This window comes from Miniopterus natalensis, chromosome 5 (assembly GCF_054644295.1).
Source record: "Miniopterus natalensis isolate mMinNat1 chromosome 5, mMinNat1.hap1, whole genome shotgun sequence".
Taxonomy (NCBI): domain Eukaryota; kingdom Metazoa; phylum Chordata; class Mammalia; order Chiroptera; family Miniopteridae; genus Miniopterus; species Miniopterus natalensis.
Window position 1 is genome coordinate 79,094,949 of NC_142085.1, and position 16,965 is coordinate 79,111,913.

The 16,965-nt window shown below is 37.0% G+C and overlaps 1 protein-coding gene across 1 annotated transcript in view; it reads left to right on the forward strand.

The window, feature by feature from the left end:
• The window catches only part of UTRN (utrophin), a 399,896-nt gene that overhangs the window by 268,025 nt on the left and 114,906 nt on the right, over window positions 1-16,965 (forward strand). Inside the window, exons 52-53 of the mRNA XM_087817673.1 lie at window positions 2,280-2,452; window positions 13,789-13,945. Of these exons, the coding sequence (XP_087673799.1) occupies window positions 2,280-2,452; window positions 13,789-13,945 (330 nt within the window). The remainder of the gene's footprint in view (window positions 1-2,279; window positions 2,453-13,788; window positions 13,946-16,965) is intronic.

Genomic DNA, 16,965 nt, shown 5'->3' on the forward strand with positions numbered 1-16,965 from the left:
CTACCGTGCTGATTGGACAGATAATGAGGTGCAGAGGCCTTTCCATGCATCCCCTGGTCAGCGTGGCTCTGCAGCTGCTGGAAGAACCATCACCCAGATGCTGGTCCCTAAGCCTCTGTTCTCGATGGATGACACAGGGTGCTTATCAGGGTTGAGTTCCAAGTTAATAAAAGCATTCTGAATATTCAAATAATTTCTAAATTAAAATTTTTGTCATGCTCCTTTAGAACTAGAGAAACTTTAGAAGAATTAGGCTTATGAAGGAAAACCAAATATAAGAAGGGCAATAAAACTACAGTGTTTAAGGGTTTGTTCCCCCTTTACTAATTCAGATTCATTACCTGAAATATATTTTGCAGTAAGTCACCAGGCCGTGTGGTGGGGACTTACACCCCCCCCCTCCCCCGTCACGGCCCCGTCGGGTGCCTGTTCTGTCTGTAAGTTCACACTCGTGTTGCGATTGGCAGCTGTCACATGAGCTACAACTAGGTTGCTTCCTTTTTATTCAGGAAGAAACGGTGATCGCCAAATTAGTACAGACGTCAACAGCCTTATAACGGGAGACTGTTAAAAACTGAAAAGACCCTCTGTATTTTAAATTTTTAAATTCTAATGCTTATCTAGTTACAAAAAGAAACTAATTTTTTTGTAGAGACTTGGAAACTCAGAGAAGGGTAACGAAGAAAACTAAAATCACCGTCGATCCTCTTATACAGAGATGACAGTATTTTGGTTTATTGTTCACTGTTTTTTCATGTATGTGTATGCAGTGATGTGAGGTACATGTGCTGATTTAAACCTACTTTAACATTAACATAATATATAGTTCTGTAACCTCCATTTTTAAATTTGATATTATGTGTTATAATTGTTTCCACTTGTTTTCAGTTTTATTGAGGAATAATTGACATACATCTTTGTGTAAGTTTAAGGTGTACAGTGTGATGGTTTGATTTACAAATATATGACCACAGTTGGTTAAGCTAACATCTATCTTCTCATATAGATACAATACAAGGAAGAGAAAGGATAGGTTTTCTCCTTGTGATGAGAACTGTTAGGATTTACTCTCAACTTTTCTATGTGTCACACACAGTGTTAACTGTAGTCATTACATTGTGTATTGCATCCCTAGTACTTGTCTTATAAGTGGAACTTTGTGCCTCCAATTTCTCCTTGTCCTACTTTTTACCTCTGCTAATCGAAAAAGTCTGATTTCTTTTTCCATGAGTTAATTTGTGCTTCCACATGAGATCGTACAGTATGTGTCTTTCTCTGCTGACTTATTTCACTTAACATAACGCCTTCAGGGTCCATCATGTTGCCACAAATGATGGGATTTCTTCTTCTTCTTCTTTTTTTAATGACTGAATAACATTACTTGTATGTATATTTCACAACTACTGTATCAGTTCATCCGCCAATGGACACCTAGGTTTTATCTGTGTCATGGCAAGTGCAGATAATGCTGCTATGAACATGGGGGTACAGATATCTTTTTGAGTTAGTGTTTTCATTTCCTTTGGATATATTCCCAGAACTGGAATTACTTGATTGCTTCCACTTTCTTACTTTAAAAATGATCAATGTGATAAACGTGTTTCTTAATAAAGCTTCCTAGGATACACAATTTTACAGTTTTAAGGCTCTTGATACATATTGCCAAAATGCTTCTTCAAAGTCTGAACCAATTTTTATTATTAATTTATAATAATTATTATTTTACTTTTACTATGCTAAAATTTACTTTATATAAATAAGCAAAATATTTTCCTATTTAATAGGAGAAGTATTAATTTGCCATGAGTGTTTATTTTCTAATGAGGACATTTTTATGAAAGTGTTCTTTAAAAATTTTAGAAATAAACTTTATTAGATTGAAAGAATGAACAATTATTAAATTTGTCTCAATGTAAAAAAATAGCAACTAAAATGATGTGATATCTAGCAACCTTCAATTTTGAGGGGAGTTTTACTCATGTGTAAAGGAGAGAAAGAATTTGATTGAATCTGACTAGCTGATACATGAAATTCAGATTCTAATACATTTTATTTTTGAGAACTGGGGAATCAATGTATCGAAGATTTAAAGATAATTATTTTTAATGCAAGAATTGTGGAAACACTTGAATTTGTTATCCTTTAAGGTGAAATTAAATATTTTGCTTTTAAAAAAACCCCTCACCTGTGGAATATAAAAAGATAGAACTTGGTCTAGCAATCCCAAGTAATGTTGACACTAATGCCTAACATTTGCACTGTCTTGTTTCCCTCTTTAGGACATCCAGGCAGAAATTGATGCCCACAATGACATATTTAAAAGTATTGATGGAAACAGGCAGAAGATGGTAAAAGCTCTGGGAAATTCTGAAGAGGCTACTATGCTTCAGCATCGACTCGATGATATGAACCAAAGATGGAACGACTTGAAAGCAAAATCTGCTAGCATCAGGTCAGAATCGTCAATATCAGAATAAAACTAATGGGGGAGGGGGTTTTATGAATCTTGTATGTCAGAGAACAAGAAGCCTTATCACCATGCTACTTCCCCAGAAATTCCCTAAGATTTAAATGCAAAGACTATTTTCCTAAAGTTCTACTTTTAGCTCCATTAATGTCCAGTGCCACCTGCCATCTGTTCTTGACTATTTACAAATTTGAATTTATTCAACCTAATACTACTAATAATGTTACCCACACCTGATGATTTTTGTTTACCTTGACCAAGTACTGTATTAGAATCCTTGCAAACATTACTTTATTTAATATTTAGAACATTCTAGTAAAGTGAGTAGTAAAATTCTTTCTTAACATGAGGAAACAGAGGCTCAATGAATGTGAGAAACTTACCAAGAATTTGAGCTAATAAGTGCTAAGCCAGGGTTCAAGTCTAGATCTTTTGGACTCTTGGCAGTGAACAGGTTTTGCCTCATCATGCTATTTGTATATCCAATTTGAAGATATTTTATAGAAATTAAATATTGCTTATGGACACTAAATTGGAAAACTGATGATTCACATCTGCATTTGGAGAGAGTGAAATTAAGTAAGGAGGAGTCTGAGGATCAGAATGCTGACTAGGAAAAGGCCTCGGGAAATTACCTGCTGTGACAATTATTAATATTATTGGGAGCCAAGAATTCTTTAGGATTATATTTAATAGATGGTGAATGTAAGTTTAGAGAAAACTGAGATCATGTTGCTGAGCAAAGATTCAAAAGAAAATGTTGGGGAAAGATCGAGATCTTGCACCTGGGTGAGTTGTTTTTTTTTTAAATTCATAAACTATATGACATATTGAAAAATGTGCAACCTTAAACCAAATGATCCTGAATTTGACTTTTTAACTTTACTCACCGGTCTTGAGCAAGTCACTTAGTCTCTCTGAGCCTTAGTTTTTTTAATTTACAGAATAAAAATATTTAATTTATGTGATTGCTGTGAAGATTGAATAGAATAATCTGATAGTTCCTTAATCTACATAAAACCCATTCAGTATAGCATGTAGTTGATTTTAAGTTTTTACATAAAGGGTCTCAGTTGATTTGCTTCAGTTGGTTTCTGGATTTCATAGAACTTGTTTATAGAGAGTGGAAATCTTCAGTGATTATTATTGTGAATTAATTTTTGAAAACATTTTTTTCTCAAGAAATGTCCAAAGGTGTTTGTTTTTCTGGGGTTTATAGAGGGAGATTTGCACTTCTTGTTATACTTAAATATAACATGTAGCATGACTATGAAAGCCTCTGTGTAAGGATCTCATTGAAAACCATGTCAGTGTCAGCCAACTATTTTTTAATAAGAGGGAAATTATGGACTATTGTAGAGTGAGAGAATATACTTATGCTTGTTGAAGATGTGAGTTTTCAACTGGCCAGATCCCATTTGGTTGCACTTTTCTGTTCCCCATAAATACAAATTAGTGGAAAGGTTTTCAATGTTAATACAGTGACATTCACTGAGGTTCTAGGGAAACCGACATCTAGTCTAATGAGCTAATAGTCACAGGGGTGGCCCCGGTGACAGTTGTGCACATGGTGGTGGAATTTTGGGAGTCTTGCGGATGAGTTCTTTAGGAAAGAGAACTTAAGGAAGGCTGCATCTGTACATACAGGTCAAATAGAAAGCTACAGACAAAAAAAATCATCTTTGGCCTTCCATGGCTGTTATTGCCCAAGCCTATCAATTCACATTTTTTTCTACTCCAGAAAGAAATTACATTATAAACTTCATTTGGATTATTGTCTCATGCATAACTTAATGTTGTTGGGAGAATAAGCTTTGTCAGTGGACTTCTGCCTCACAGTAGAGCTCACATTCCAGTAAAATGTGTGATTAATGTGATGATGAATTAAAACAATTTTTACCTTTATTACCCGCCTCTGGAGATTCAGGCATTTATTCACGCATTTAGTAAGAACTCATTTCTATATTTAAGGCACTTCTAATCTTAAATAAGATATAACCCCTGCCCATAGGGGATTCACAGTTCTGTCCAGATTAAGATGGACCCAAAGGAGGAAGGTTAATGTTTTTTTTCAGACAGTCGTCAAAGGCTTCACAAAAGAGGCAATTTCTTAAGTCGAGCCTTGAAAGATGTGTGTTATTTCTCCTATGGACTGGGAGAGGACTGGAGAAGGGCTTATCAGCAGGAAGCTTGAAGTAGCACTGTGCTTTCATGGAGCAGTTAAAAAGTTCAGCCTGGTTAAGAACAGAATTTGCTGTTGGTGTAGAGAGGAAAGATTGTGGCTAGAGAAAAAGGGAGAGAAAGAGGTAAGACATAAACCCTGGAACACCTGTGTGCACCATGCTCCATTCCATCGCTAATGGAATTTGAACACTTTTAGGGAGACATAAGTAGATTTGAGTTTGTCACGACCCCTCCCACACAATTATGAGGATGCATTAGATGAGCACAGTTCTGAAGACGGGGAGACTTGTTACGAGATCCTTTCAGTCTCCAGGAAAGAAAAGAGAGACTGAATAGATACTTAATTCATGTTGTTGAGGCACTGGTGGACCATCTAGAAACAAATAGCCAGCCACCTTTGGATGGAGATACCTTCAGAAGAGAGCTGTAGGCCAAACAGATGGTGGGTGGGGAGTATCCAGGTAGAGGAGGCAGGTAGGCGTTGTGAGTAGGCAAGAGGGTGGAAAACAGAAGAGGGCTCAGTACAGAATCCCAGGAAAACCCGATGCCTAAGGAATAGGGGAAGGAAAGAGGAGCCAGCGAAGAACCCGAGAAGTGTCCATCCTTGAAGGAAGACAACCTGGAGGGTGTTGTCATGAGCCAAGAGGAGAGAGTTTCAGAAAGGGGGGCTCGGCTGCTTGAAGAAGTCGAGTAAGATCAGGGCTGCAGAGTCCAGCTGTAAGTAGAAGGGCTTTGATGACTCTTTGCCAGGTCATTTTGTGAGTGAGGCAAAAATCTGATTGCAGGGGACTAAAGAGTCAGTGGGAAGTGAGGCACTGGAAACAGAACTGAGTGAGCACAGTCTCTTTTTCTCAAGTAACTGCCCTGAAGGGAAGGGGAGAGAGAGAACACATTGCTATAACTGTATTATTACCCATAACACTATCGTAAGTGTGTAACAGCTGGCAGGCTACATCTATATCTCTATTGACCTTTCTCTGCTTTCATACAGATAAAGTATGTTCAAAGTAATGAGTAATGTAGTCTTCATTTTTATCTTCAAAAAGTGGACAAGATAAATTTTATGAACATATTCATCATTACGTAGACATTTATAAAAGATAAAATGGTTTATTATTCTCAGTAGTGGACCCTCATGTAGGAAGCACACCTCAGAGAGAAGCGGTAGAGGACAGTGTTTCATGTTATACTCCCGAGCTAGACTGCCTGGGTTTAAACCTGGCTTTGCCACCTAGCAGCCGTGGCACTGTGGGGAGGTTGCTTAGCCTATTATTGGTCCCATTGATTACCATTCTGTTTGGCACTGAGCAGTTCAAAGGACATAGAAATTCTCTCTACTCCATCTTTTTCTGTCTTTATTCACTAATACTGGGAAATTCTGAGAAGGTCCCCAAGAAGACTGCATCCTGAACAAATACGAACCAAAAGTATGGCCAAGAGAGAATAACAGTGCCATGTGAGTTACTGAGCTTGGAGGCTAGAGGTTAGAGTAAGAGCTAAATGGGGCTGTTCACTGCACCCCAGAATGAGGCAGAAATCACCAGCAGTCACTGGTCAAGGTGGTCTCCGGAGTGGGGCGCCCTGCATGGAAGAATAGGGAGAACTCAGCATCTGCACACCTGTTATCAGGAGGTAAGGGTGGGCTGAGCTAAGCACATCAGTGATCCCCAGATTACAGATCAGACCCCTCCCTCCACCTCTACAGGGACTGAGAGAGTAAAGGGGCGGGGAAGAGGCCGGGAGGTGCTTAGTGAGAAAACCCCTACCTGTGGCAGGGACTGTTCTCATTGGCAAATACGCAGAGACAGCCAGTCTCCCAGCCACCTGCCCCCTTCAGTCCTTACTGAAAATGATGCCTGTTAAGCACACTGAATTTCTGCGTCTCTGTTTTTCCCTCTCATTCCTTTAAAGTCTACCCTTAACACTGGCTTCTCTTCTGAACAAAGTCCCCTGTGCCTTTAATATTTCCATAAGCTCTAACACCACTTTTCTTTATAATTGAAAGCTGGCTTTCCCCTTAATTGCCCGGTTTTCTTAAATTTAATTAAATTTAAGTTTAACTTGCCCATTTTCCTCACCTGGCAGACTGTGGGAATAATCTGCATATTTAACAACTGGTATGGACACCAAACAATCAGAATGGCAACCGTAGACTTCTGCTGTGGCACCCTGGCATGCTGGCTGAACAGGAGCCCTGCCACGCAGCTGGTAAAGCGTTGCTTTGCCATCTGCACCCAGCTTCTCCTTAGAAGTGGAGCATCCATTAGTCTACGCTCGCACCAGCTAATCCCTGCTTCCTCCTGTCTGCAGGGCCCTCCTCTACTTTCCTCACTGATTCGAGCATCTGACGTCCCCCTCCTTCATCTTTCCTTCAGTTGTCATTCTTGATGTCGATATCCATGTTGATAACTTTTTATATTTTCACTTCCAAGTTTCAGTTTTTACTTTATCTCTAAAAGAGATAAAGCCTTTATCCTGCCTGGCTGGTGTGGTTCAGCGGTTGAGCATCGACCTAGTAGCCAGGAGATCTCGGTTTGATTCCCGGTCAGGGCACATGCCCAGGTTGCGGGCTCGATCCCCAGTCAGGGGCATACAGGACACAGCAGATCAGTGACTCTCTCAGCATTGATGTTTCTCTCTCCTCCCTCTCCCTTCCTCTCTCTGAAATCAATAAAGATTTATTTTTAAAAAAGAAAAGCCTTTACCCCATCCTGTTTCCACGTCCCAGAGACTTGGCCCTACCTGAGACTCAGCTAATGCCCCATGTCATCCTGGCATCCCTGAGATGACTGATCTCCAGGAAAAAGAGCACATGTTTTATTTTACTACGTTCCACCTGGCCACCTGCATCCGAATGCCACTGATTTGCCATGTTAGGTAGAGAAGAGCCCTCTGTTGTATCAAATACGAATTGCTTACAATGTCATTGATAAATCAACTCTCCATCACATTAAAGTTTTGGATCTTCTGAAGAGGGTACCTTCTTTCGTTACCTTACTATATACCAGGACCATCTCTATACTATTATCTAACTTGATAGTGTTGTCCTGTATATGTAATTCACCTAACATATTACAACTAGATTTTTTTAAAAACACACATCTTGAATTTCCTCCCCCCCCTTGAATTTTCTGTCTGCTTTTCAGATCTCTGACACTCTGATGACCGCACCCTCTTTTTCCCCCTGCTCTTAATTCTGGTCTACTTAGTGTTACACTAGAAAGTGAAAAAGAATAACATTTCTTTACTCTAGTTTGTTCCTTTCTGCTTAGAATTGGTGTGTGATTCTGAATGATTTTCTATCATGTTCACCACCATGCCTATTTTGAAAAGATTTTGACTCCTCGTTAGCTCCCAAACTGCTCCCCAAACTCCCCCTCTGTGGGTGGTCTTGCTTAATTTTTCTGAGAGTGAGGCCATCTGATGAATGCCCCTTCTGTGGGTTCTCAATTTCCAACTGTGTTTTAATTGCGATAATGTTAATATTCTCAAGCAGGGGCCATTTGCTCTAATGTATCATCATTTTTAAGAGAGAATATCTGCCAGAGATCATAATAACAATTAATATTTATTGAACATTCATGTGCCAAACCTGCACTAAGTGCTTTAGAGACATTACCTCCTTTGACCATGGTGTGGTCACTGAACTATGTAATAGTATTTGGCTCAATACCTTGGTTAATATCTTAAACTTTATTTTGCAGTCTTTTTGGATGAGTATGATTAAACTTTTTAAATACTAAAATCCAAGGTCCCAAATATTCTTTTGTGATCAAAACACAATACATAGTATTGTATATTATACTTGGAACAGCGTAAGAAGAGATAGCTAATGACTTGAAACTTAGTTAGAAGATACGCTCTTAGGAATTTTAACAATATTTTTTTCTCCCTGGGAAAATGTGAATTGGAAATATACTAATAAATTCAATAATGGGAATGACATGGCTTAAATTTTTATATGACATTTATTTAATTTAGGATTGTGTTAATTAAATATCCACTTATCAGTTTAGTGATGTTTAATATAAGTCCTTATTAACATATGGTTTCAAAGGCCAGTGGAATCGTCAAATCTAATGAAAACAGAGTTCAAAGACAAAATTCTATCATCCTATTCTTTTATGAGCCTCTTAGAAATTCAGGACACCTTTTAAAAAGCCGTTAGAGAAGATTAACCTTTAACATCATCATTACATTGAATGTTATCACATTTTACAATGTCACTGACTCCACTTTTAACCTTAGGTAGTTGATTTTGCTAAGCATGTTGTAAAACTACTAAAATTTCCTTTTCCCAGATCTGGTAGAGGAAGGCTCTGCTGAGCTCCTTTCTTTCTTGCTCTGATTCAGTGCTCTGCCGTGCAACCTTCTACAGTGATGCTAATGTCCTCTGTCAGCACCATTCAGTATGGCAGCCACTAGCCACGTGTGGCATGGCGAGCCCTAGAAATGTAGCTAGTGCAACTGATGAACTGAATTTCAAATTGCATTTATTTTAATTAACTGAAATTTAATTGAAATAGCCACATGGTGCCGGTGGCTACCATATTGGAAGCCCAGCTTTATTGTTTCTTCTGCACAGGCTGAATTCTGAGGACTTCACTTTTTTCTCCTAATGGGCCTTCATTCTCTTTCTAGAAGCAGGAGTAATCCTCTTTTAATGTTGCTGGTTATTCTTGTACTAACAAAGGTATTTTCTTTTATTATATCTTTAACTTATAATCTATGAGTGTCAACATACACTAAAACTAAATTTGATTTGTAGTGAGAATTGGACATCTAATTCTAAAGTCCTTGCACAGTAGGGGATAGTATGTCTTTGCGCCTCTTACCTTTGGGTCATTCTGTTCTTTGGTAGACCTGCTTCCCAAATGTCTACAAACATTTCTGGGTAGTTTCTATGCGCTCTCTTAAGGGCTGCCTGTGATGGAAGCAATGTAGTGGAAAGAGCTTGGACTTTAGATTGGATTCTAAATTCTCACCATGGCTTCCTGAGCAAGTTCCTTCCTTCTCTGAGCCATTTTTCCCTCTTGGAGTTGTTGATAGGTTTCCTGCTTCAGAGTATTTTCCCTGACTTCACCCCAGAACTTTCTATCTCTGAAGCAGTGTAGTACCCAATGTCAGAGTGGTTGCTCCATAAATGTTTGTTTGTATTGAATAAATGAAAAAAAAAAGTTTTATTTTAATAAATTTCCCTTCTTACTCACAAAATTTCTTTACTTTTTCATATCTGTACACTGGGAGAAGCACTAAAAACTTATTTGAAAAAGCATTGGAAGGTAGAGGCATCTGGTGATTTAAAATAAATAATACACCGTTTCTTCCATCCTTCCATCCTTTCTTTCTCTCTCTCTCTCACTTTCTCTCTTGCTCTCTCCCTCTTTCTTTATTTCTTGGACATAACGTATAGCATAGGGAATACAGTCAATAATATTGTAATAACTGTGTATGGTATCAGATGGGTACTAGACTTATGGGGGGGGTCACTTCATATAAATGTCTAACCACTATGCTAGACATCTGAAACTAATATAATATCGCATGTCATCTGCATTTGAAAAATAAAACAAATTTTAAAAATAAATGGCAGGAGACATTCTACTATAGTTAAATAATTATAATTTTTATGAATCTTCACCTTCTAAAAACTTTTTGCATATTTTTATAAGTAATTTGTCACTTAAAAATGTTTAGACAGTTGTAAAATATATGATTCAACCCCCAAAGAGAGAATTTTTAGAAAGCATATTGTTCAGTAGACATCATCCTAGGTTGGTAACACATTCAATGAGGGTATTTATTATTTTGCCCGTGTCAAGTGCCCAAAAAATGAACTGAAGCAGGTGAGAGTTCAGATAACGAGTCAATTATCCATGATGTCAGTGGGCCACGGGTATGTGTCGAATGAAGAAATGTTTTAAGTGAAGATTCTGGAAACATGATTGATGACTGGTTCTAAAGTCTATGGGAAATGTAAGCTTTAAAATGTTTAGAGTCAAACTGAGAAAGTATAATTAACACCATACACACATTTAAGGTTTCTTCTTGCAGAGCATTCAACCCATTGCCCAAGAAAAAGCTTTCATCTTGAAAGATGAAAGAATTAAATCGAAACTAGAACACTGAAGGCTACTAAGGAAGCACGCATTTAATTGGGCATATGGTAGTAATCCACTAGACACAGTTATAGCCTATTGGAGGGTAACCAAGACAGATTTCCAGGCAGAGATTCTGCCAGATCAGGTTGCTTTATACTATGGAAAAAGAAAGATGCAGGAAAGTACATATATCATGTCATCTTTTTTTAAATTTCAGAGTCACTTCAGTATCTCTTTTATAAAAGTATTGTCTTCATCTTTATAAATAGTTCTTCAGGTGCTGAGTGCCTTAGATTTCAATGGTCGATTTCATTATTTCTATTTAGTCAAAAGAGTTAATTGCATTGAAAAAGACATTTGCATGCTCTCCAAAAACAATGAGTGTGTAACTGGAAATAAAAGGAATGCCTGCTTTGTTATTGATTACAGAGCGAAGCTACAGACATTGAAGATGCAGGGCCAAGTCTAAACTAAGAGGCAGGGGATATGCATAAGTGTTTCATACAGAGAAACTCCAGCACTTCCTGATCTACTAAAGACCTCTGATTTCCACTCTGATTTCTAGCGGTCTTTTTAAAAAATTTGCATTTAAAAATACTGGAAAGGAATTGCATCAGGTCAGTCAAACATACTTATTGGCAGAATCGTTTTTTAACTGTCAGAGAGAGTTTCTAGTTAATATAATTGAAATTAGTTCTGCTCCGTGAGGAGTAAAATCATTGTTTATCAGGGATAGGTAATTACATATTTGGCCTAAAATTAATCAATATGAACACAGAAAAGCTGGTGCTTGAGCAGAATTGGAATCTCATTAAAGAACAATTTTATACAGCATAGGGAATATAGTCAATAGTATTATAAATATTATATATGGTGTCGGATGAGTCCTAGACCTGTCAGGGTGACCACTTTTGTCAGGTGTATAAATGTCTAATCACTATGTTTTACATCTGAAACTAATATAATAATTATGTCAACTATAATTGAAAAATAATTTTTAAAAAGACAACTATAAAAAAGAGGCGACTCAAAGAAAGGAACAGTTTTGTAAAATGAGGTCAATTTTAGCATCTGTAGAATGAATAGAAAAGACTAAGTGCAAGAGAATAAAATTTTTAATCACGTAATTGTCAAAGAATTGTAAAATACCTCAAACTTCTTTTTGTATTTAAAAATTATTTTTTATTCTTTTATACCTAGCTCCTTTGAATAAAACATAGAATTTTAATTTCTTTTCTATTAGCCAGATGACAATGGAACTGGAAATAGATTACAGGACAATTGGCCTTTTGTATGTGACTGAATAGCTGGTTCATGCTATTTTAGAGATATGCAGAACTCCATGATTTTTCTTTTAACCTAGAATATTGGCTGATAGACTGTGGTTATTATTTTTTGAATTGCAGATGAACTAGAGATTAATGATTTATAGTTCTGAAAACATTATGAATTTCTAAACAAAGACTTAAGATATTGTTGCTCTGTTTCTGGGAGTACCACCTAATGTGATCAATGGGGAAATATGTGTTTGAATTATTTAGAGCTGAGTTATGAGACAGCCTCAAGTAGATCAGATGTCCAAAAAAATGGAAAAAAATCACTGGTAGGCCTGAGGGACAGTAGTGGCCGTGCCTGGTATCACTCAGTAAAAGCAGCTTTGTGGAAGTGGGAATCCTAATACCAATGTCAAGGTGGGAATTGTTGTCTGAGAGGGTATGAAGACTGATCAACAGAGGTTTCTTGCACCAGGAGTTGCCCCAAATCTTTTCTCATCATGTCTTTAGTCTTTGCAAACTATTGCATAACAAGGCTCATGTCTGTCTCTGTAGCCTTGCCCCTTTGATCTGAAAGGCCAAGGTAATTCCATTTCATACAGTTTAGAGCTTAAGTCCACATTCAGTCTGCCCACTGGGGTGAAGTAGGATCGAGTAAATGCTGATTTCTTGAGTCTCTGCAGTTGTTTCCAATGGATCTTTCATTTCAAATCCAGCCCATGTGGTATGGGCTGGAGACTGGATAAGTGGGATTTCTCCAAGGCCCTTATAGGAACAACTAACGAATTGTTCTTTTGTTTGCATTGCTATTCTCAAAAGCCTTGGCTGTTATTGGAGTCTTCATCATATAAAGATGTATTTCTTAAACATGGTTTCCAGACTATGAAGTTCATAATTTAAGTATCTGAGTGTACTTTTCTGTGTGAAAAACAGAAATTATTATTGAAACAAAGACTTACTTTTACATCAGACTATAAAGTACTGCAGTCAGTGATTTCTGCTCAATTGTTTCTATTTACAGTGGACATTTGTCACTGGATGTCGGTCAGCCTTAAGCCAAATAGCATTCTGTCCAAGAAATGCCTTATCGTTTTCCAACTTTTCGATGTCATTGTTGGTGATGTTCTGCTTTCAGTAATTTATTTGGTTGCAAAAGAAATCAGGACATTGGTAATTTCCTTTTCTAAAAATTAAGTAGTTTTTTTTGGAAAGAAAAATAATATTGCCTGTTGTAAATACTCAGTTAGTACAAAAACACATAAAAAATAAGTGTTTACTGTGTTCTCAGTGTAACCACAGCTGGTATATATCTTTCTAAACATTGTTTATACATATAATTTCTTTCTGCTCTATCCCTCTCTTCATGTTAATAGATGAAATGAGAAAATGTTATTCTGAATATGCATATATACTACACATAAACTACTGAAACTTGTTTTTATAATTTTACATTTTATTATGGACATTTTTCTTGAAAGTCTCATGTTTATGCTTTTGTGGTGTGGAGCTATACATTTTAAGTTTTGATAGATAGTACCAACATACCCTTTGAATTCAAAATAACTTTCTCACAGGGAAATAATATATTCGATAGTACTGTAATAACTATAATTTTATTATTAGTTTTATTTTTTACAAAGAGTCAGCCTCTTTCTTGGACATGAACATCAGTCGGTCGTACAAAATTATTAGGCTAAAAGAAAATATGTAATTTTTTGGATGCAACTCAAACATCTAAATGTGATCAGCATTCTCTCAACAGGGCCCATCTGGAGGCCAGTGCTGAGAAGTGGAACAGGTTGCTGATGTCCTTGGAAGAGCTGATCAAGTGGCTGAATGTGAAAGATGAAGAGATCAAAAACCAAATGCCTATTGGGGGGGATGTTCCGGCCTTACAGCTCCAGTACGATCATTGTAAAGTAAGTTGACAGCATATGGTGGGTAGTTTTTAAATTAATTTTTATTTTGGTGAAGTAAATAATGAGAATAAAATTCTAGATAAATGTCAGTTGAACCAATTATCACAGCCCCCACTTCTAAATTTCAGTATTTAGGCACTTATTTTAAATTATATCCATTGCTTCCATTTGTTTCAAATTAATTATTCTTTTCATATTTAACTAAACTTTTTTTAAAAAAAATTACAGATATCTAAAGCATAATATTGTTTTTAAGTAATTATGAAATTTATCTAACTTTCCAATAGTTTTAAGATATTAATATATTATATTGGGGAAATTTTTTGTACTACAAGTTAATCTTAAATTCAAAAGCCATAGAGTCATAAAGACTTAACAAAATTTATAATAAATGAAGGTAAAAAAAAAATAAGGACTTGTGGCAGTAAGAAAACAGAATGGACTTAAGTCTTACTTTTTATTAAAACCGCAATCTTAAGGTATGAAATGACTACTGTAGTCTGGCTTTAGCAAGTAAGGTGCATCTCAGCATTTCCAATAAGTCTAGCTATTTTCCACGCCAACCCCCGCCCCCAGCAAGGTCACCCTGTTTGATGCTGTTTCCGTCTATCTTAGAGCACTGTATGCATTTGGTATCCTTCGACCCTTTAGACCCAGGCATTTAGTTAATAAAGACAATATCAATTATGATTGTGATGACAATGTTGGTTCTTTCATTCAGCAAGGACTTATTGAGTGCCCAGTGTGCAGTAGGCACTGTCAGTCAGTGGTGGAGCAACAATGAACAAAGTTCTTGCCTCATTCTGAGTAGTAAGGGAGACAGACAATAGACAAACAATAAATACATAATATGTCCCATGGTAACAAGTGAAATGAAAAGTCAGTGATGCCGGGGGGAGGGTACCATCCGGGAACAGTGACGGGTGGGTCCAGTTACAAGTGGAGCAGTTGGTCTTCAGTAGAATGGCAAAGAGTTCATCCATTTAACAGGTAGCTGTCTGAATCGGAATTACTTTATTTTGAACCACACAGTAATATTTAGAGAAGTTAATGCTAAATCAGAATGTTTACAGATTACGAGATGATTTTTTTTTTTAAGGAGACAAAGACATTTAACACTGATTTGCTAATTATTCTGGGAAATATAGTCACATAAATGCAAGCCTTGAATGTCATTGCACACAACTTTTTAGAGATGAATTTAAAAAGCAATATGTCGTTCAGCTGTGGAAAGACAAATACACATCCATAGAGGCATCTAAAAACCACCTGTGTGGAGACTACATGAATAAGCACTTAAGCTTTACATTAAAATGTCCAGTGATGTCATTGTGTATGGAGTAAAAAGCTGTAGCTGTCCTGGGTGTTGAGTAAGCAGAAAGCCCCTAGCAGAGCCTAGCCTCACAGTCTGTTACACATTGAAATGAGTGATGGCATCATTTCCTTCTGTAATGTGTCTCAGGGACTGATATTATGAAGCATCACTGTATTTTGAATCCTTAATTAAATGCTTATACTTTCTTGGATGTCTTAACCAGTGACTCAGAACATTATAGGTTTTCAGCAACAACAATAATAAATACTTGGTTTAATATTTAACAAAATGTACACTTAGGCAGACTCATTAAATAATAATAATAGTAAGTCAAAGGGCCCTGACAGTCAAATGTTCGGCATGGGGCCTGGCACACAGGAAACTCTCAGTAAGCAGTGAATCTGTCGGGACAGTTTTTTTGTTTGATTGTTTTTTTAATTATATTTTTATTGATTTCAGAGAGAGGAAAGGAGAGGGAGAGAGAGATAGAAACATCAATGATGAGAGAGTCATTGATCGGCTGCCTCCTGCATGCCCCCGACTGGGGATCGAGCCCGCAACCCGGGCATGTGCCCTGACCGGGAATTGAACCTTGATCTCCTGGATCCTAGGTCGACGCTCAACCGCTGAGCCACACCAGCTGGGCTGTCAGGACAGTTCTGATCATTTTTGTTTTGTATAAAACTAAGGCTAAATGAGTTATTTTAATTAAATAAAAGGGTACTAATACCTGTTATTTACCATCTAGGACAGCCCAGGAGAAGTAACTTCACCTCACCATCTAGGATTAACCTGTTAAATTAGACAGTGGTCACCTTCCAGTCCTTACAAATGTTAGTTTGTAAATAACACAGTCATTTTTTTCTCATCTGAGTACATATTTAATTCCCTTGAATGTAAAAATAAATTACTACTTTAAAATATATAATATTAATGGCTATTTTGGAATAAATGGGTAGTTGAATTTTATATATAATGACTTAAAATTTTAGTATTTTAAAACTTTTATAGAAATCAGCGTCACTTATACACAGGTTCACTTTTGAGAGTGTGATATTGTCATTCAATCAACAATTACTTGGAAAGTGCCTACAACGTGTGTAGCGTTCATGTGTGATGTTATGGATTTGCTTCAGTCAGATACTTGAAGTTTGGATAAAATTGCAGGTGCAGGTCTTGCTATACAGCTTTTACTTCACTTTCATACCAATGTAAATAGTAAGTTACGTGGGGGCAGTTACCAGAGATTTAACACGCTTTCTCCGATAGGAGGCATGTTTGATTGTAAAAAGTAAACCACCTAGAATAATTGAAAATGTAAAATTTCTTGTGTGTTTGTCCATTCCCTCAGGACTGCTCTGTTGTTTCCTTAGTGCACTGTAATTCCTATATTCAAATCTCATTATGTAAGATTATATTAGGGCCTTAAACTGAATTGCCAAGAGAGATAAGCAAACTTACTCATTAAAATAACAAATGTGAACATTTTCTTTAAAACAGCAACACTCCACAATAAAATTTTCTGTGTGTGCGTGCGCGCGCGTGTGTGTGTGTGTGTGTGTTTGTGTGTTTTCCCTGGTAAAGCAATCTGAGATTCCTCCTACAAACCTGTCATTTCAAGGTCTTGCTGTGTTACAAGGCTAACTATGTGGGAAATTGGCTTTTTGCTAAAATTGCTTCAAATTAATTTCCAGGTTCCCCTCCT